General features: G+C 36.4%; 2 protein-coding genes across 2 annotated transcripts; one reads left to right on the forward strand and one right to left on the reverse strand.

Annotated features, from left to right (window-relative positions):
- Positions 1–3,734: 3,734 nt before the first annotated feature.
- OR4Q3 (olfactory receptor family 4 subfamily Q member 3) lies at positions 3,735–4,721 on the reverse strand. Its single transcript, XM_040476421.1, has one exon. It carries the CDS (start codon positions 4,680–4,682, stop codon positions 3,735–3,737), a length of 948 nt encoding a protein of 315 aa, XP_040332355.1. The 5' UTR covers positions 4,683–4,721.
- Positions 4,722–17,536: 12,815 nt separating this feature from the next.
- Positions 17,537–18,463, forward strand: LOC121031232 (olfactory receptor 11H2-like; the record flags this gene model as incomplete). Its single annotated transcript, XM_040476422.1, has 1 exon — positions 17,537–18,463. A coding segment is annotated over exon 1 (927 nt), but the record flags the coding sequence as incomplete, so codon positions are not given.
- Positions 18,464–18,771: the final 308 nt, after the last annotated feature.

Genomic DNA, 18,771 nt, shown 5'->3' on the forward strand with positions numbered 1-18,771 from the left:
GTTGTTAAAATAATAAATGGATAATAGATTAATAATGAATTAATGAATTAATAATGAGTGAATGAATATTAAAAGATCAAAAAAATCACCAAGAGTTGTTTATCAGAGGAATATCTCCCAGGAAATGTTTTCTATAAATGAAAAGTAAATGTGTGGCACTGGGGTGGCTCAGCCAGTTGTGTCTGACCAGCTCAGGTCATGATCTCACAGTGTCTGAGTTCAAACCCTGAATCTGGCTCTCTGCTGTCAGTGCAGAGCTCTTCATATCCTCTGTTCCCCCTCTCTCTCAGCTCCACCGCCACTCATTCTCTCTCTCTCTCTTTTTTTCTCTCTCCATCTCCCTCCCTCAAAAATAAACATTGAAAGAAAGAAAGAGAGAGAGAGAGAGAGAGAGAGAGAGAGAGAGAGAAAGAAAGAAAGAGAAAGAGGAAGAAAAAGAAAGAAAGAAAGAAAGAAAGAAAGAAAGAAAGAAAGAAAGAAAGAGAAAGAAAGAAAAAGAAAGAGAAAGAAAGAAAGAAAGAAAGAAAGAAAGAAAGAAAGAAAGAAAGAAAAAGAAAGAAAAAGAAAGAGAAAGAAAGAAAGAAAGAAAGAAAGAAAGAAAGAAAGAAAGAAAGAAGAAAAGAAAAGAAAGAAAGAAAAGTATATATTGTGGTGGCATGCTGACTTCTCTCCAATAATACTTTGTAGTTTTTAGGGCCCTTAAAGGGAGAAATTTGACAAAGGGAAGTGGGATTTTGTCTTCTTTTTTTTTTAATTGTTTTTATTTTTTTTATTTGTTTTTAATGCTTATTTTTGAAAGAGAGAGAGACAGAGACAGAGACAGAGCACAAGTGGGGAAGGGACAGAGAGAGAGGGAGACAGAATCCAAAGCAGGCTCCAGGCTCTGAGCTGTCCACATAGATCCTGATGCAGGTCTCGAACTCACGAACTGTGACATCATGACCTGAGCCAAAGGCAGATGCTTAACTGACTAAGCCACCCAGGCACCCTGGAAGGAGGATTTTCTTACCACATTGGCCCATTCACAATGTGTACTTTGGAGCTAGTTTATAAATGTGCAATCTTACTTTCCATGTGTTCTGGAAATATTAAGTCAATAATCCTTTCATGATATGATAAACCAGGCTTGTCTTTGTCTCCTTTCAGTTATTTCAGTACCCCCTCAAAGGACCACATGATCTGGAAACAGGGGGCAGACCTACCCCAAATATCCATGGGACCCAGAGCAAGAATACAAATGCAGCCCAAATAACATATGGCTAACAGCTTTAAATCAAGGTAACAAAATTTAAATAAACTTAAATTTTCATACTCAGAGAACAATATTCTCATACTCTCATATTTGCTACAAAATCCTCAGACTCCTTGAATTTGTACACCAGAATGGTAGTGTGGAAAGAGCAAGCTTTGGCCCTTAGTCCCCAGCCCACCTCTTCTTCTGGCTCTAAAGCCCAACACAAGAGGTCTCTCATGTATGAATATGGACTCTGAAGCCCAGATTTCCAGGCTCTGTCCCCTACTTTACACACAGTACCCTCAACCTGAAGGTTCCCATGCCAGTGATATGGTCTGTCCTCAGGGGGATAGACCCAAAGAAGAGGCTCAGGCAGGCCCTGGAAGTAGGCTCAAGGCATTTAAGAAGAGAACTCTGGAGATGATAGCAATTGTGTACAGTCTGAAAAATAGAAATGTTATCAACTTATTAATAAATAGAATTTTAATATAGATAATGCAACTATTGGAGGATTAATAATGCAAAAGGAAACACACACAAGTCTTGCTTTTCTGAATATAATGCTACCAATCCCAGATATGAACAGGACATTTGAAATGATTTCCCAAGACTCTAAATTTTGCTGGGAAAGAAGAACATTAGAAAAAGGGAGGTTGCATCCAGCTGATATGAAAAGAAAGCCTGGAACTTCATGTCCCTGAAATGTGTCTGGCTAACCCACAACACCACTTAAATATTCTTGTCAACTCACACATTACTCTGTAGCTAACAATGTCCTCCTGTCTGCTCTTCTAGATGTTCACTACAGGCAAAGGACCTCTGTAGAAATGTGGAGTGAAAGAGAAGAGTATGATCCGTACCAGGGATACTAACCCACTCAAACTATCAAGAAATCATCCAAGCTCTTACATGACCACAGGCATTGCAATTTACCTAGTAAATCTTAAAATTAGGTTGAATTTTGAATATTCTTTCCTTAGTCATGTTTTTTAGCTAAGTGATTTAAAAAACCCTCTCTACTGCAACTGATCAGGAAATAAGTGGGTACATACAAAAATATTGCTAAAAACCCATAATTAAAGTATTATTTAGTAAATAGAATACCCTTCCATAGACATAAAAAGTTGCAAAGATCCTTATGCCAGAAATTGATAACCTTAAACATAAATGTTTTGTGCATGTTTTTAGTGATCTCCTACCTCTGAAGTTCCTCTCTAGGTAAAACACAAAATATACAATTAGTCCATCTAATTAGGGTAAAGACTTTCTGGAAAGAAAAATATTAGCTTAATCTTAATTATCTAAAATTCCTACTTTCTTACTTGATATTTTTTCTGAGTGATCTTATGAAAGTGATTTAATAAATCTGCTTGTTTGTAAAATTGAAGTTGAATAATATTACCTACTCCGCAAAGTACTTTTGAGACTTAGAGGTAATAACTATGAGTACTTTAAACCACAGTTCCTTTCTTCACCCCTCCCCTTACAGGTCAGAGCTCTTAAACATTATGATCAGTTGAAGAGCTAGCTTATCAACTTGCCCCAATGTGATTCCACCCAAAGAGACACTCAAGAGGAATGGCATGCCTCCTCTAGAGAAGCCATCCAGAGCAGGACACTAGGAGTTTCCATCACCTGGCACTTCCTTCCCTTCACACGTAAGCTTCACTAAGAGCATTGCTCACTATGTGAGTTGAATTCAAGTGCATTTCTAAAATTTGGCACAATATAAAACATAGTTCCTGGGTGAACATCAATATGTGGGGTGGTTAGTGCTATTTCAGGTTTTGTTAGAGACAGGATGAAAGGGATTCACACTACTTCAGAAGAGACTCTGATGATATATCAGAAGGAACTTCCTGACACTAGGAGTTGTTACAGCCAGAGGACCAGGACAAAAAAAAAAAAGGTGATGGGATACCTTCTTTCATTTGAAGAGAATTTAAAAGTAAAATGAGGGGCCCCTGGTTGGCTCAGTGGGTTAAGTGTCCAACTCGATTTCAGCTCAGGTCATGATCTCATAGTTCCTGAGTTCGAGCCTTGCATCAGGTTCTGTGCTGACAGTGCAGAGCTTGCTTGAGATTCTCTCTCTCTCCCCCTCTCTATCTGCCCCTCCCTTGCTCACACTCACTTTCTCTCTCTCAAAATAAATAAATACATAAATTTAAAAAAAGGATTGTTTAAAAAATAAAATAAAAAATCAAAGTGAAATGACTTAAATAAAGACTAGTTATAGACAAAAGGATAGAAGAGTTGGACTTTCAAGGTGTCCTCTTGAGCCTAGTACTCAATTCCTGGGCCATTACACATTCCTGACTTCCCTATTTAATATTTAACATCTGACAAAGTCACTATGCCTCAATAGCAATCAACAGCAATTATAATGTTTATGCTGGATTTTATACCAAAGTCATCAAACTGGTTTAATGCATGTACTCATGTACAGGATGAGTCAAGAATGTCCCAAGAAAGTTATGTTTTATAAATCACATCTTCCTGTTCATCCTTTAATATGGCAGAAGGATGCCACATGCTTTTTTCTCAGCTTCTTCATGACAGTCTTCATTTCAGCATTTCTGAGTGTGTAGATGAGAGGATTCAACATAGGTGTGATCACTGTGTAAAAGACAGAGAATACCTTATCCACGGAGAAGCTGCAGAAAGGCCTCAGGTAGATGAATACACATGGCACAAAGATCAGGCTGACCACTGTTAGGTGGGAGGCACAGGTAGAGAGTGCCTTGCTGTGGCCCTGACGGAAGCGAGTTCTCACAGTGATGAGGATGATGGCATAAGAGAATAGCAAGACCAAAAAGCAGGCGAGAGATAACAGACCACTGTTTGAGACCATCAGCACCTCTACTACATATGTGTCCGTGCACGCTAGCTTGATGACCTGTGGGACATCACAGTAGAAGTTGTCCAGTTCATTGGGACCACAGAAGGGCAGCTGTATGACCAGCGTGACCTGTGTGATAGAATGGATGAAACCCCCACACCAAGAGGCAAAAACCAACTGAAAGCATAGCTGACGATTCATGACTGTCAAGTAGTGCAAAGGATTACATATGGCAACATACCTATCATAGGCCATGACTGTCAGCAGAAACATCTCACTGGCTCCCAGAAAGTGCAGGAAGTAGATCTGGGCCAAGCATCCTGAAAAAGAGATGATCTTGTCTTGCTGTAGGAAATCTCCTAACATCTTGGGCACGGTAACACAGCTCAGGCATAGGTCAATGAAGGACAGATGGCCCAAAAAATAGTACATAGGAGACTGGAGCAGGTGAGCATCAGCTCGCACTGTTACAATTATCAAGAGGTTTCCCAAAACAACAGTCATGTAAAAAAACAAAAATATTAAGAAGAGAAATAGCTGTAGCTCCCAAGAGGATGATAGGCCCAGAAGAACAAATTCTGTCACTTTAGAATCATTTCTTTTTTTCATCAAGTCAAGAATACCAAGTGACCTAGAGAAAGAAGAATTAAATTGGAAGAAGAAAGATTTAACTTAGACATATATATATATATATATATATATATAAGATTTGGGGTCTGGTGTTTATGGAATCATATTCCAAGATGAAAAACCTTTTTAAAAAAATTTTTTTAACGTTTATTCATTCTTGAAAGACACAGCATGAGTGTGGGAGACACAAAGTGAGAGAAGGAGACACAGAATCCGAAGTAGGTTCCAGACTCTGAGCTCAGCACAGAGCCCAATGCGGGGCTCAAACTCATGCACAGTGAGATCATGACCCAAGCCACAGTTGGACGCTTAACCAACTGAGCCACCCAGGCGACCCCAACATGAAAAATCTTAAGCAATTTCTGTGAGGTAGGAAATATATATTCCTGTATAAATAGAACAAGAAATATATTCCTGTATAAATAGAACATTGCATTCGTTCCAACCCTTCATTCCTATAATGCTTTTAAGTTACATTTACAACAAACTAGGGAGGGAGAAAATTACCTGGGCATGAGGTGATGAGAACATGAAAATCATTCCATTTTTGTAAGAGACAAAAGTATAGCCTTTAATGGCAAGAGTTCTGGAATGAAGTCTAGATCCAATGCCCAACTCAACCACTCACCAATTCAGTGACCTCAGGCAAGGTATCAAACCCAAGTTTCATTCTTTGTTTATTCAATCTAATATAGGCATAATAATATCTTCCAAGGTTGTTTTGAGAATCAAATATAATCTATGAATAAAATGCACTTAAATAAAAAATTACTTAACTCCCTAAAGTGGGGCAGTATTTCTTATTAATCTCTATACTTACACCACAATGCTTACTGTGTAATAATTTATCAAATTGAAGGAATAATGCTTTGTACTATAAATTACTATACTGTACAAAGTTAGTAACTATTATAAATGCACATGTTAAGAAACAAATTATTTAGGGAGGATTGAAAAGAAGCTCATGTTCTTTGTTTTTATTTATTATCATAGGTGATGGAGGTTGGAAAATTTGTAGACACTGGGTAACAGGAAATTAAATCTTTGTCTTTAAAGTTTAAGGAATCATCTAACTTAAGATGAGTAGGATAGTGGCTAGAACACACTAATCACCAAAAGCAGAGACCAAGGGCAATGATCCTTATCATTGAGACAGTTACAAAAGAGGCTCATTATGACCCATTTCATAGGAAAGGATAATGAGGGAAGTCAGAATTATGCTGCTTTTGGACTTTTCAACAACCATAGGTACACTTAAAAGAAATAAAGTTTACACTACGATATTATTTTATCCATTTTCTCCTTCTCTACATTTACATTCACTTGCAATATTGGGTGAGAATATCTCAGATTACAACTAAAAAAATCAGGGAACATTGGTACATCTGATAATTATTCAGATAATCCAAAAATAAGAATTCTTAATACCAAGAAATTTTGCTTTACACATTGTTTCAAGATAAGCAAGTGAGAGAGAGATTTGGGGCCAAAGGAACTTTTGGATGTCTTGATCATACCACTTATGTGAACATCCTCTTCACCTGCCTATATCAGGTGCCCAGGTGCATCTAACTCTACAATCTGATAAATAATGGAGGAAATAATCTCACTCTGTAGATGCATTTTGGAAAACAAAACAAAGCAAAAAAGACAGGAAACCATTTTCTGTCATATGTACAGCCCTACTTGAACTCTAATAGAATGGAAGTTTCCCAATCCTCTTTGGATATACCAAAGATTGTGAATTTCCATATGGAAATGACAATCTGGTGTTCTTTCCAATTATCTAAAATATTTAATTAGACGAGGTCAAGTTTTCATTGAAATTCTGCATCTAATTTCAAACCTCATCTTTGGAAAACTAGAAAGAACCTGAGAAAGAACAACCAAAATTATTTTTTAAAAATTCAAAAGAGGTTTCTGAAAACAAGGAAGAAAAAAACAAGTGGAAAAGCAGAATCCAAAGCATTCTTATAATTTATGGCTGAGTAATAATGTGATTATTTCCTAATGTGAAAACAATATGCAAAGGGTAGTCACTTGTATTACACACTTATTATTTCCATAGGACAGATATAAAGATAAGCTTGTACTAAAACAGACAAAATTAAACCAATCAGAAGGGTAGATTAAGAGTATGTAAAAAGTGTTAAAACCTAATTACTCCAAAACATTGTTAAGTCTTAGTCTATGATCTAACTTTTTAAAGTAATATTTAATATTCATGGACTTCAGTACAATAAATATTTTCAGATCATCCCTAGGACATTAGCATAAAAGGACTTCACTAATAGTGATGTTGAAATCATTACATATCATGAGACATATACAGACAACTCTATATTTGAGTTTTAATTGAGGTATGGGCTAGATTCTGGTTATTCTTAAATTTCTTACTAACTGAAGAAATTTTCTGCCTTCAGATAATATGAAAACACAATGCCAACCAATATAGAAAGTTCATTTGCGGTATTAACTGCCATGTTTGGAAGAAATATTTCCAGTTTCTGTATTTCTGAAGTCTCTGCTCACAGTAAGAAATCCAGCCTGTGAGTATTCTGTGAAGGACAAAACCAGCACTATCTCTAAGCATGAGGGACTGTCCATCACCTAAAAATACCTTCCACCACAACACTTTCCTAGGCTGACCCCCTGCTGGGATCTGGGAAGCAACATTCACCCTATCAAGTGTTTCATGCTTCACATTCAAAGAATAAACTAAGAATTCGTGAAAGTCAATAAAAATGTTTTTAAGTTGGCAAAAAGAGACAAAGGAATTGAGGAGAATGCTTAATGAGAAGTGAAAGCCTTTATGGAAGTACCCAAAGCAGCACAGAGGAAAGAGAACAAAACCAAACTCTTTAAACAATCAAGGGCTATTTGTGGACAGTTAAGCAACTACTCTAGTTTTTCTACGCAAGGAACTAGAGAGGTCTACACAGAAAATACTTTAAAAAAGGAATAAAATTTTCCTTGTGGGAGTGGTTGTGGTTTTTTCAAACAATGTATTTTGCTATTTTGTCTATTTTTGCCAGTGTTGAGCTAAAAGTATTCTCAGAAGAAGAAATTTGACCACAACAATGACAGAAAGAGATTTACCAGTTGAGGCTTAAATGCTATGTGAATTTCTTTTGGGGGCATTTGATGTATTTTCTAATTTCTCCTGTAACACCAAGAAATGTACACCATTCATTGAAGATGATACCTATGATGGTATCTCCAACTGAGAAGGAAGGTATAATCCTTCTGCTCTAATCTTTCTGCTCTAATCTTTGTTTGAAATATTGCATCTTAAATTTCATTTGGGAGAAATTAAGAATTTAGCAAAAAGCAACTGAAATAAATAAATGGAAAATAGGATCTAAGAGGAACTACTGTAGAATTAGGTAATCCTAAGACAATACTGCCATGGGTCCAGTGCTTTCGTTATATTAAGCTGATCCTATTTTATCCAAACCTTGTTTTTACCTTCCAAGACATCACCAGTCCTAGAATTCCCTGATGCTATGAGAATTTCATTGCTCTGTGAATGCATCTAAGGGTATAAACCTAGAACAAACTCAAATGATTTCTTAAGTTTAAAAACAATGAATGTCAGAGAGGTATAAATATGGTTTCAGAGATAGAAAGAGGAGCAAATGGGGTGAGTGGAGCTTTAAAAAAACACATTTTAGAAACTTACATGATTACATGTCAGGAGCTATGTGGGTTTGAGGAAGGAATGTGTTACCCTGCTATTCCTCCCACCAATCTCTTCATACTTTCAGACCAGCAAAATTATAAATTCTCAGATGATCATCATAGTTGCCTGAGTCTGTGCCCTAACTGCTTTCTTATAAGTCAAGCTCTAGTTGAGGCCTGGCTGTACAATTGGAAAGACCTCTTGTCCCCAGGGCTCTGGATGTGTCTGAGGCTTTTATGGTTCTTATGCTATTGCTCAGCCTAATGAGCCTTAGGATTCTCTAGGCTGCTGTTGTCTGAGTCTCAGTTCTTGCTAAAAAGCTGAGCTTAGACCCCACAGACTCCAAAACAGTCAGACCTTATTGCATAACACAGCCCACCCCTTTTACTTACTTTGGATTGATTAATTTGGCACTAGTTATGCTACCAATTTCCATGTGTCAATCTATACCTGAGTAAAATGATTCTCACTGCTTTCTATATGAAACATGGTCCTGAAGTAGGCAAGGCTGAATGATAAATACTAAGTTAACACTGCAAGCTATAGAAGCAGAAACACTTCCCTCAAGGTGTTACAGAGCCTTCATTACAATACCCGAATCTCTTGATGATGCTTCAAGCAACTTATCTAATTGGTGCCTATGTATGGATCTTATACAGAAAACACAGCTGCTGTGATTAGTAATTGAATATTTTTTATAAATTGTTGCTGTCAAATATAATTTTTTAAATGTTATAAACAAAATTCTCAAAAAGGTGCTTAAAACATGTCAAAAATTATATTTAACTCTTAATGAAGAAGAGCAGGATAATGAAGCCAGTTCAAAAGATAATATAAAAATGTGGCTTCAACTCTGGAAAACAGTGTGGAGGTTCTTTAAAAAATTAAAAATAGACCTACCCTATGACCCAGCAGTAGCATTGCTAGGAATTTACCCAAGGGATACAGGAGTACTGATGCATAGGGCCACTTGTACCCCAATGTTTATAGCAGCACTCTCAACAATAGCCAAATTATGGAAAGAGCCTAAATGTCCATCAACTGATGAATGGATAAAGAAATTGTGGTTTATAGACACAATGGAGTACTACATGGCAATGAGAAAGAATGAAATATGGCCCTTTGTAGCAACGTGGATGGAACTGGAGAGTGTGATGCTAAGTGAAATAAGCCATACAGAGAAAGACAGATACCATATGTTTTCACTCTTATGTGGATCCTGAGAAACTTAACAGAAACCCATGGGGGAGGGGAAGGGAAAAAAAAAAAGAGGTTAGAGTGGGAGAGAGCCAAAGCATATGAGACTGTTAAAAACTGAGAACAAACTGAGGGTTGATGGGGGGTGGGAGGGAGAGGAGGGTGGGTGATGGGTATTGAGGAGGGCACCTTTTGGGATGAGCACTGGGTGTTGTATGGAATACAATTTGACAATAAATTTCAAAAAAAAATGAAAAATAAAAAATAAAAATGTGGCTTCATATAGAGTATTAAAAAAAACATTGAAATAAAATTTCTAAGTTATATGTAAACTGGTTAATGTCCTAAAGGGCAACACAATCTTAACCTTTGGGATTACCTTTTCTACCACACTAAAAAGAAAATTAACACAATTTAGCAGTTTTCCATTACATCTCTCTTCTTAGCATCCAGAACTATGAGAAATAAATTTATTTTTTTTTTTTGTTATAGCATCCCAAATCTATTTTTGTTATAGCATCCCAAAAGAACTAAGACAGTAACTAACTTCTATTTCCTCACTAGCACAAACAGAAGAGTTGATATTTGAGAATATCTTTCACACACAAGCATCTCAGCAGATCACCATATTGCATACATTTCATAAATGCCTATAATCCCATGCATCTCTGTTTATATTTCTTAAATAGGAAGCAAATTAAAATTGGGCCTCACAATCAATATTTTTGTGTTCTATCTTATTAAGAGTTGTCTAGGTATCCAAAGATTTTTCATCAATTACCAAGTTAGTGTTAGTCCAAGGCCTTAAAGTTAATAAAGGATATTGGAAATTATATATAAGATGACATTACAGAACAACACAATTACTATTTATAAACTATTTATTAGAAAACATTCAATTTGGTTGAACACATAATTTTACATTTTTAATAATGCTAGATATGTGAAATTAATGCTAGCTCATCTGATCAGTAAAACCAGTAGATGAAGTTTATTAAATTCATATTAACCAATTTTCCTATGTGAAAACAAAGTGGTCTTACAAAAAATAAAATGTAAATTTGTGTTATATTCTAATATATTATAAAATGATGAAGAAAAACTTATAGTTCCTTCTAAACCAAACTAACCAGCCCTTTTGATTTGTCCAAGGAATTATTCTGAATACCTGAACTTGGATTCTTACATATAAACGCTTCTGAGCTACCAGTTTCTGTTAGAAGCTGTTCATTTTTTTCTTAAAAGGCTAGCGCATTTAAATTGTTAGAGATTCAATTTATTTCTTTCCCTTATTTAAAATTTGTGAAAGAACTTATTCTCCATAACCAACTAGAATTAGAGCACCATTAAATTGAAGAAGCTCTACAATATAATATATAGATTTCTTCTAGGAACAAGAGCATATTTAGCACTCATACAAGAAGGATAAAATATTTCATCATTTACATACACAAAGAGAAGTTTCAGCTGCAGTTAACAAATCCAACCATAGGTTAAAAAAAAATATGAACACAGATAACATGTAAAAATTCCTATAGAAAAAAAAAGAACATGTATTTTCATTCAACAATTATTTATAATGCTACAAATATATGCCAGGCACTATGCTAATGACTGAGTTCATAATTATTTTGAACAGAAGCGACACTGTCCCTCACAGAGTAAACATTCTAGTATGAAAGACAGACAAGGTATAAAATAATTGCAGATTTTGATAACTGCTATGAATGAAAAAAACAGGGTAATGTAATAGAGAGCAAGTGAGAGGCACCAACATTAGAGAGCATGGTGACTAAAATACAGTGAACAAGGGGGAATATGAGATGAGTTTCAATAGGTAGCCAGAGTCCTATAGGTCATGGTGAGGAGTTTGGACTTTATTCTAAAAAGAGTGGAAAGAATTTGAAGTAAATTTTAAAAAGTAACTGAAATTATTTCATAAATTTTTTTTTATAGTATCACCCTAGAAGGATCAGATAGAGGAAAATGGGAAAGCAGGTAACTGGCTGCCTTCCAGAAAAGAACTAATAATAGTTACACTAGGATACTGGCAAAGGAAATAGGCATAAATGGATAGATTTGATATTTTTAAGAGATCAGACATTTTTAAGCATGGAGTAATGTAAAAGCAGTAGGAACAAAGAGAAATGGACAAATTACGATTTTTTTTAGAAGTAGAAATGACAAGAGTTGCCTTAATTACTAATAATAGAAACCTAAATTGTGTAGACTTACTACCAACAGAAAAAAAATGATAAAATGCATCAAAAAACAAGATAGAAGGGAACAACAACACTGGATTCTTTGGGTGATTCAGAACCCAGAGAAATAAACAAAACAGTGGAGCACGAAACCTTCATTTTCCCTGACAGGATTGTGTCAGGGCAAATGAGGGATTCATTTCAGAAGCTTTGCAAAAAGAAGTTAAGGCCCAGGGTCTTCCCTACGTGGGGAGCCTTATAATAAACACTCTTCATCTTAAGCACACAAAGGGGGACACAAAGAGTTATATCTTTAGGATAAGTGGAAAACAGAACGACTGGGTATTTACCCAAGGAAAACAAAGACATTAATTCAAAAAGACATGTGCCATATTTATTTCAGCATTATTTACAGTAGCCCAGGTATGGAAGCAATCTAAGTGTCCATGAGTAGACAAATGGATAAGGAAGATGTGGCAGATAGAGATAGATAGATAGATAGATAGATAGATGATATAGGTATACACACACACACACACACACACACACACACACAATGGAATATTTCTCAGTCACAAAAAAAGGACTTGTTGTTGCCATTTGCAACAACATGGATGGACCTAGAGAACATTATGCTAATAAAATAAGTTGGACTGAGAAAGACAAATATCACGTTTTCATTTATATGTGGAACCTAAAGTACAAAACAAATGAATAAACAAAAAATCATATCTATAAATACAGAGAACAAACTGATGATTGAAAGAGGGGAGGAGGATGGGAAAATGGGCAAAATGGGTAAAGGAGATTGGGAGTTGCAGGCTTCCAATTATGGAGTGAATAAGTCACAGAACTAGAAGGCAGGAACTAGAGTCTATTTTTCTTCACATTCCTTTACAGCTATTATTTTTGTCTTTAGTTTCCATTTTTTATAATTTGTAGAGTGTGAATTTTTAATTTTCAGTGTTCGAATGTATTGGACTTACTCTTTGAAGTTTTAGTTTTTTATGCTTGACCAAATCTAAAAAATTATTCAGATATGATCTCTTTAAATATTGTTTCTGACTTTTCCTTTCTTCAGGATTACTAATTAAACTGTTAGACTTCCATATTTAACCTCTCTTCCATTTTTCTCTCTTTTTTGTCTATTCAAAATGCATTAATGTAGAAAGTTTTCTGATGTAGTCTCTAGTTAATTTATTTTCTTATTTGCTGTCCCATCCACTATTAAACCTGTCCATAAATTTTTAATTTTCATTATATTTTCATTTTTATTTCTGGATGGTTATCTTTTCTCAAAAAAAAAATATATCCCAATATCCATTAATCAGCATGTTTATACATCTGCCTGGTGTCATTGGATGTGGATGTTACACAATAGAGAAGTTGAAATCAATTGTCATGATGGAAGAAATCTGTTAGGGATGGGAGGGATGGATGTTAAAAAAACGATGCTGACCTTTAACTTTTATGGAGAAGAAATGCCTGCCAACTGCTAACTCAGTGGTGGGGATGTGTCAGCAAAAAGTGAATCTAAATACCACAGAAAACAAATCTACATGCCAAATGTTACTGTTCACTAAGGCAGAAGAAAATTCCAGTGAATTTCCAATATCCTTGCAAACTTGATGCTAATAAAAGTATCTCCATCACAGTGGGCAATTCCCCACCATGATGTACACAAATTTTGGAAAAATTTTCTTCATTACAAAATGGACATATTTTCATTTGGATTGGTACAAAAGATAATAGTTGACAACCTGTGGTATGTCTACCACAGATGACATTAAGATGGAAAGAACTGATCCTAGACAAAATTATTAAGTGGGCAACTATATCTTGGTTCCTGTTCACTCTACCTTTTGTAATTCTTCCCAATCACCATATACATATTGTGGTTCTAACTCACACTGACTCTTGATGCTCAAAGATCCCCGCATTGCACTATAATGACCTATTTTTTATATAAATATAAATATATAAATATAAATAAAACCTATGTTTTATTCTTCAAATTTTTTTTTTGCTCAAATGCCAAATACAAGTGGGAATTTGATTATTCTTTGTTACTATGCCTGATTCCAGAAATTCCCTAAAAAGTCAGTCAGATGGTGAGATCTTAAAGAAATGTGCAGGAAACATATTAGAGGAAATATTTTTATGATTATATGGGCCCCTTATACTCAACAAAAAAAGGATAATTCTTTCAACGTTTATTTATTTTTGGGACAGAGAGAGACAGAGCATGAACGGGGGAAGAGCAGAGAGAGAGGGAGACACAGAATCGGAAACAGGCTCCAGGCTCTGAACCATCAGCCCAGAGCCTGACGCAGGGCTCGAACTCACGGACCGCGAGATCGTGACCTGGCTGAAGTCGGACGCTTAACCGACTGCGCCACCCAGGCGCCCCCAAAAAAGGATAATTCTTAAAAAAAAAAAAAAAAGTACATGCACACACAAAAGCTTATAAGAGGGATACCTGGATGGCTCAGTCACTTGAGCATCCAAATCTTGATTTCTGCTCAGGTCATGATCTCAGGTTCCTGGGATCGAGACCTATGCCACGCTCTGCACTGACAGATTATCTCTCCTCTCTCTCTATCCCTCTCCTGCTCATGCACTCTCTTTCTCTCTATCCCTCTCTCTCAAAATAAATAGACTTAAAAAAACAAAAGCTTAGAAGAATGTTAAGAGAATCTTGAGAGAGCTCATCATGCTATGACACTACAAAGCTAATACAATAAGACATTAATTCTGAAGAAAACCAAAAATGTAAAATGTACCATAATGGATTTACTTCCTGCACTAGAAACAAATATTTCAGTCTTTAAGTTGTCCATTTTTTTTTCCTCATAAGCCAGAATTTTTTTTTTCTACATCTCTCTGGGGATTGACAATAGGGCTGCCTCCTTTCCCTAGAGGAACCTTGGTTTTACAAAATAAAGGACAATTCATAATTAGCTTTGAGTTCAGGAGACATAGCCACATATTCATCTTACACAACTATTTATTTTTCCTTGTTCTTCTACCAAAGACACCTAATCACAGAAGTAAAGGCAGATGCTGGCCTGAGAGACTAGCCTACCCAAAGGACTACCAAAGGACTATTGAGGTGAGAAGTCACTTTTTAAAATACACAAGGGGCCAATCTCTGGAAATACAGACTAGGAATATATAGAGAATAGGGTCCTCTCCAGAACTCTATTTCTATATTAAATGTTTTATGTAGGTGTTACTTGAATCCTTTCGTCAAAATTAAAAACTGGAAACAATTTCCAATATCTTTTCCATATCATCTTCCAGGCATCTCCCCTGATGAGACTCTGGCAACCACTGCACAGTTAATTGAACAAAAGAGAGTTTGTTTTTCAGTGAAGGTCTTGGAATCCACACTTTTGAGACTAAAATTGAGACTGAGAAGAAAGGACATAGCTACCAGTATGCAGAAATTGCATCATGCTCCTACCTTTTTTTTTCCCCTAGAGAAATAATCCTAATTTTTGTTATTGTTCTTAGTATCTTTGATGAAAGATCTGAAGGACAAAATCCAAATAGCTTTAATTCCTGGCAAAGTCGTGGTGTTTGCCACTAACTGAGGTAAGTACAGATGAATCAGCTTTCTAAAACAATTTTTCTAGCTTTTTCACAACTCCAAGATAGGTTCTTTTGAAAACAAGAGTCAGTTATGACAAAAACTCATAGAAGATAATGTTAAACAGGACTGAAAGCATTGTTTCCCTGATTCCATTTTAGGAGCTGTATGTACACATCACTCCAGGGTTCCAAAGAGACATAGCACTGAAGACAAAGTCACAATATAAATACCATTCACTAGGAAGTCTTAGCAGGTTATGAAATTAGGAAAAGCAAATCATTTTTGAGATGTTTCATAAATGCATTTAAAACTAATGTTGGCTCTTCATGTCGTGTGTATATATATGTAAACACACACATACATATTTAACTCATGAGTAGCCACAGCTGGGAAAATCACAGTAATGGTTTTATCTGGTAAAAATAGATCGTATGATATATCACTGCAAGCTGAGAGAAGCAGACCCAGGCAGAAAACCTGTCCAAACCAAGATAATGGCATGGAGAAATTAAAAGTCCTGCAGGATATGTCAGACATAAACATACTTAATACCAACACCAGAAGACTCCTTGGGAAGAGCGAAGTATTTCTTTACCTTAAGTGAAGAAACCAAATCAAACTATTTCAGGTCTTTCCTCTTCCCTGAGTTGCTATACATTTTCTTTATTAGGTTGGCCACAGAAACCAGATCATTAAATGTTTGGGGAAATAATCAACTCAATCTAGATCAGAACACAAACTCCTATTTCTTCTTAAATACTAAGTCAATCTGTCTCACTGGCTGCTTCCTCCAGTTATATTTCTTCTTGGGCTTCATGGAGTACTTTTCTTCTAATAATACTTTTACAGAAATATGAATTGAAGTAGCAACTGTCTGAAGTGGGCCACAAGAGCAGAGAAAAGCAGAGTTTCTCAAAGAAAATCTTCTGGGTCCATAGTGCTGCTTCACTGAGTAATTTAGTCTTGAGGGAAAGAAATGTATCAGGGCTACATCTACCCACCCTAGGACCTTGGTCATGTAGCTGTATTTGATAACTAGAGTATTCAGATGGCACAGACATCGAGAAGTCCTAGGAAAGCAATTTGGGCAGCTCCTTGTTATGGTTCCCAGGTATCTTCTCAGTACTTTCATAGGTCATATTTACAACCTTTCCCTTTTCTCTGTGGACAACTGAAAGGAATAGATTTCAATAGGACCCAAAGGAACCAGTGCATATACATTTTTAGTGTAGTCTGGGTCCACTTCAGGATCTCAAATAGGATGACTAACCATCCATCCTGCTTCCCTGGACCTAATGGGTTTCCTGAATCACAAGGCCGTCAATGCTAAAATTGGGACAGTTCCAGACAAACAAGTACATTTGGTTACTCTAATCACATACCATATTGGTCTACTGCTTCCTCTTTGTAGTATGCTCTTACTCTCATCTGCCGCTACAATTTCCCTCCCAGCTTCAAGGTCTAATGGAATGGTTCTTTCCCTACATACATGAAATGATTAAGGGCTTCTTGATAGAAATCTGAATTCAACTGAAGGTATAATGATTTACTCATTTAACAATTACATAGTACATATGGCCTAAAATATAATGTATTAGATGCAGAAAAAGAATCAAAGATGATTAACAGTTGGTCTCTATTCTCAGAGGTTGATAGTCTAGTAGGTAAGCTAAAACATGTAAAGAAATATCCATGATACAAAGTATAAGGTGTAAATTATTTAGTGCAGAAAACTACCAGAGATTTTAGAATGTTACTTCTCATTCATTCTAGCTTAAAAAAATAATGAGTCATTTGTTTAATGTTGATTCAGCAAATATGTGGGCATGGCTATAGAGGCTGCACTGCACTAGGCATTGATAATATAGAAATGAAAAACATAACTTCTGTCTCATAAAGCTTATACACTGAAGAGATAGAAAAACAAAAAGATAGAAAGAAGGAAGGAGCAAAAGACACCTTAGGTAGGGAGAACAGCATGTCATTTGGTGGAAATGCAACTATTCTTACTGGACATTGAGCTCAAAGGTGCACAGGGAAAGAGATGAGGTTAAATAAGTAGATAAAGATCAGATCATGAAGGACATTGTATGTTATGCTCAGTTGTTAGGATTTGGTCTCATGGTGATGTCTCATTGCTGCACAGATTACATCCTAAATGAACATCTCTGGATCAGGATCCTCTTCTGAGTCAGTGAGAGAATTCATCCTTCTGGGTTTTCCCTGCAGCAGGGAGATTCAGGTCATCCTGTTTATGTTCTTCTCCATCATCTACCTCCTGACTCTCATGGGAAATGGAGCCATTATCTGTGCTGTTTTTTGGGATCAACATCTCCACACCCCCATGTACATCCTGCTTGGGAATTTTGCATTCCTGGAGATCTGGTATGTCAATTCCACTGTTCCAAACACACTGATCGACTTCCTCTCAGAGACCAAGACCATCTCTTTCACTGGATGCTTCCTTCAATTATATTTTTTCTTTTCCATGGGTTCCACTGAGTGCTTCTTTCTCTCAGCAATGGCCTTTGATCGCTATTTTGCCATCTGTCATCCTCTGCATTATGCCACAGTTATGACCAGACAACAGTCTTTCAACCTAGCAATTTCCTGTTGGGTATGTGGCTTTCTCTGGTATCTGGTACCTGTTATTCTCATCTCCCAACTGCCTTTCTGTGGTCCTAATGCAATTGACCACTTTGTATGTGACTCAGGCCCACTGCTGACCCTTTCATGTGCTCCTGCCCCCATGTCCAAGCTCATCAGCTATACCCTAAGCTCCCTCATCATCCTCCTTAGCTTTTTCTTCATCCTCATCTCCTATGCCCTGGTTCTACTTGCTGTGCTTCAGTTGCCCTCAGCATCCAGTCAGCATAAGGCCTTTTCAACATGTGGATCCCATTTGTCCGTGGTGCTGTTATTCTATGGGACGATTATGGTGATGCATGTGAGTCCTGGATCCAGCCATTCTACCCTGATGCCAAAGATCATGACCTTGTTCTATGCAATGGTGACTCCACTCTTCAACCCTTTGATTTATAGTCTTAGGAATAAGGAAATGAAAAATGCTCTCTGGAAAGTTCTGGAAAAGTTTAAAATGTCTTTAAAAGTCTTTGACAGCAGACCCAGCAGAAGTGTGAAATAATCTAGTTTAGTAAGATATGGGTGAAATGGCCACCCTTTTACTTTCATTCACTTGAGCAGTCATTCATTGGACATATAGTCACTGAAAGCCTCCTCCATATTAGACACTTTGCTTGGCACTGGATTATAAAGATAATTAGGAAGATAATTCAGACCGAGTCTCTTCCATCAAATAACAATCTGGTAGGGGAGACAGACAAGTAAGAAGATAATCACCATAAAATGCAATAAATGTTCTTATCAATATAC

Source organism: Herpailurus yagouaroundi, unplaced genomic scaffold (assembly GCF_014898765.1).
Source record: "Herpailurus yagouaroundi ecotype Mexico unplaced genomic scaffold, PumYag 141, whole genome shotgun sequence".
Lineage (NCBI taxonomy): Eukaryota > Metazoa > Chordata > Mammalia > Carnivora > Felidae > Herpailurus > Herpailurus yagouaroundi.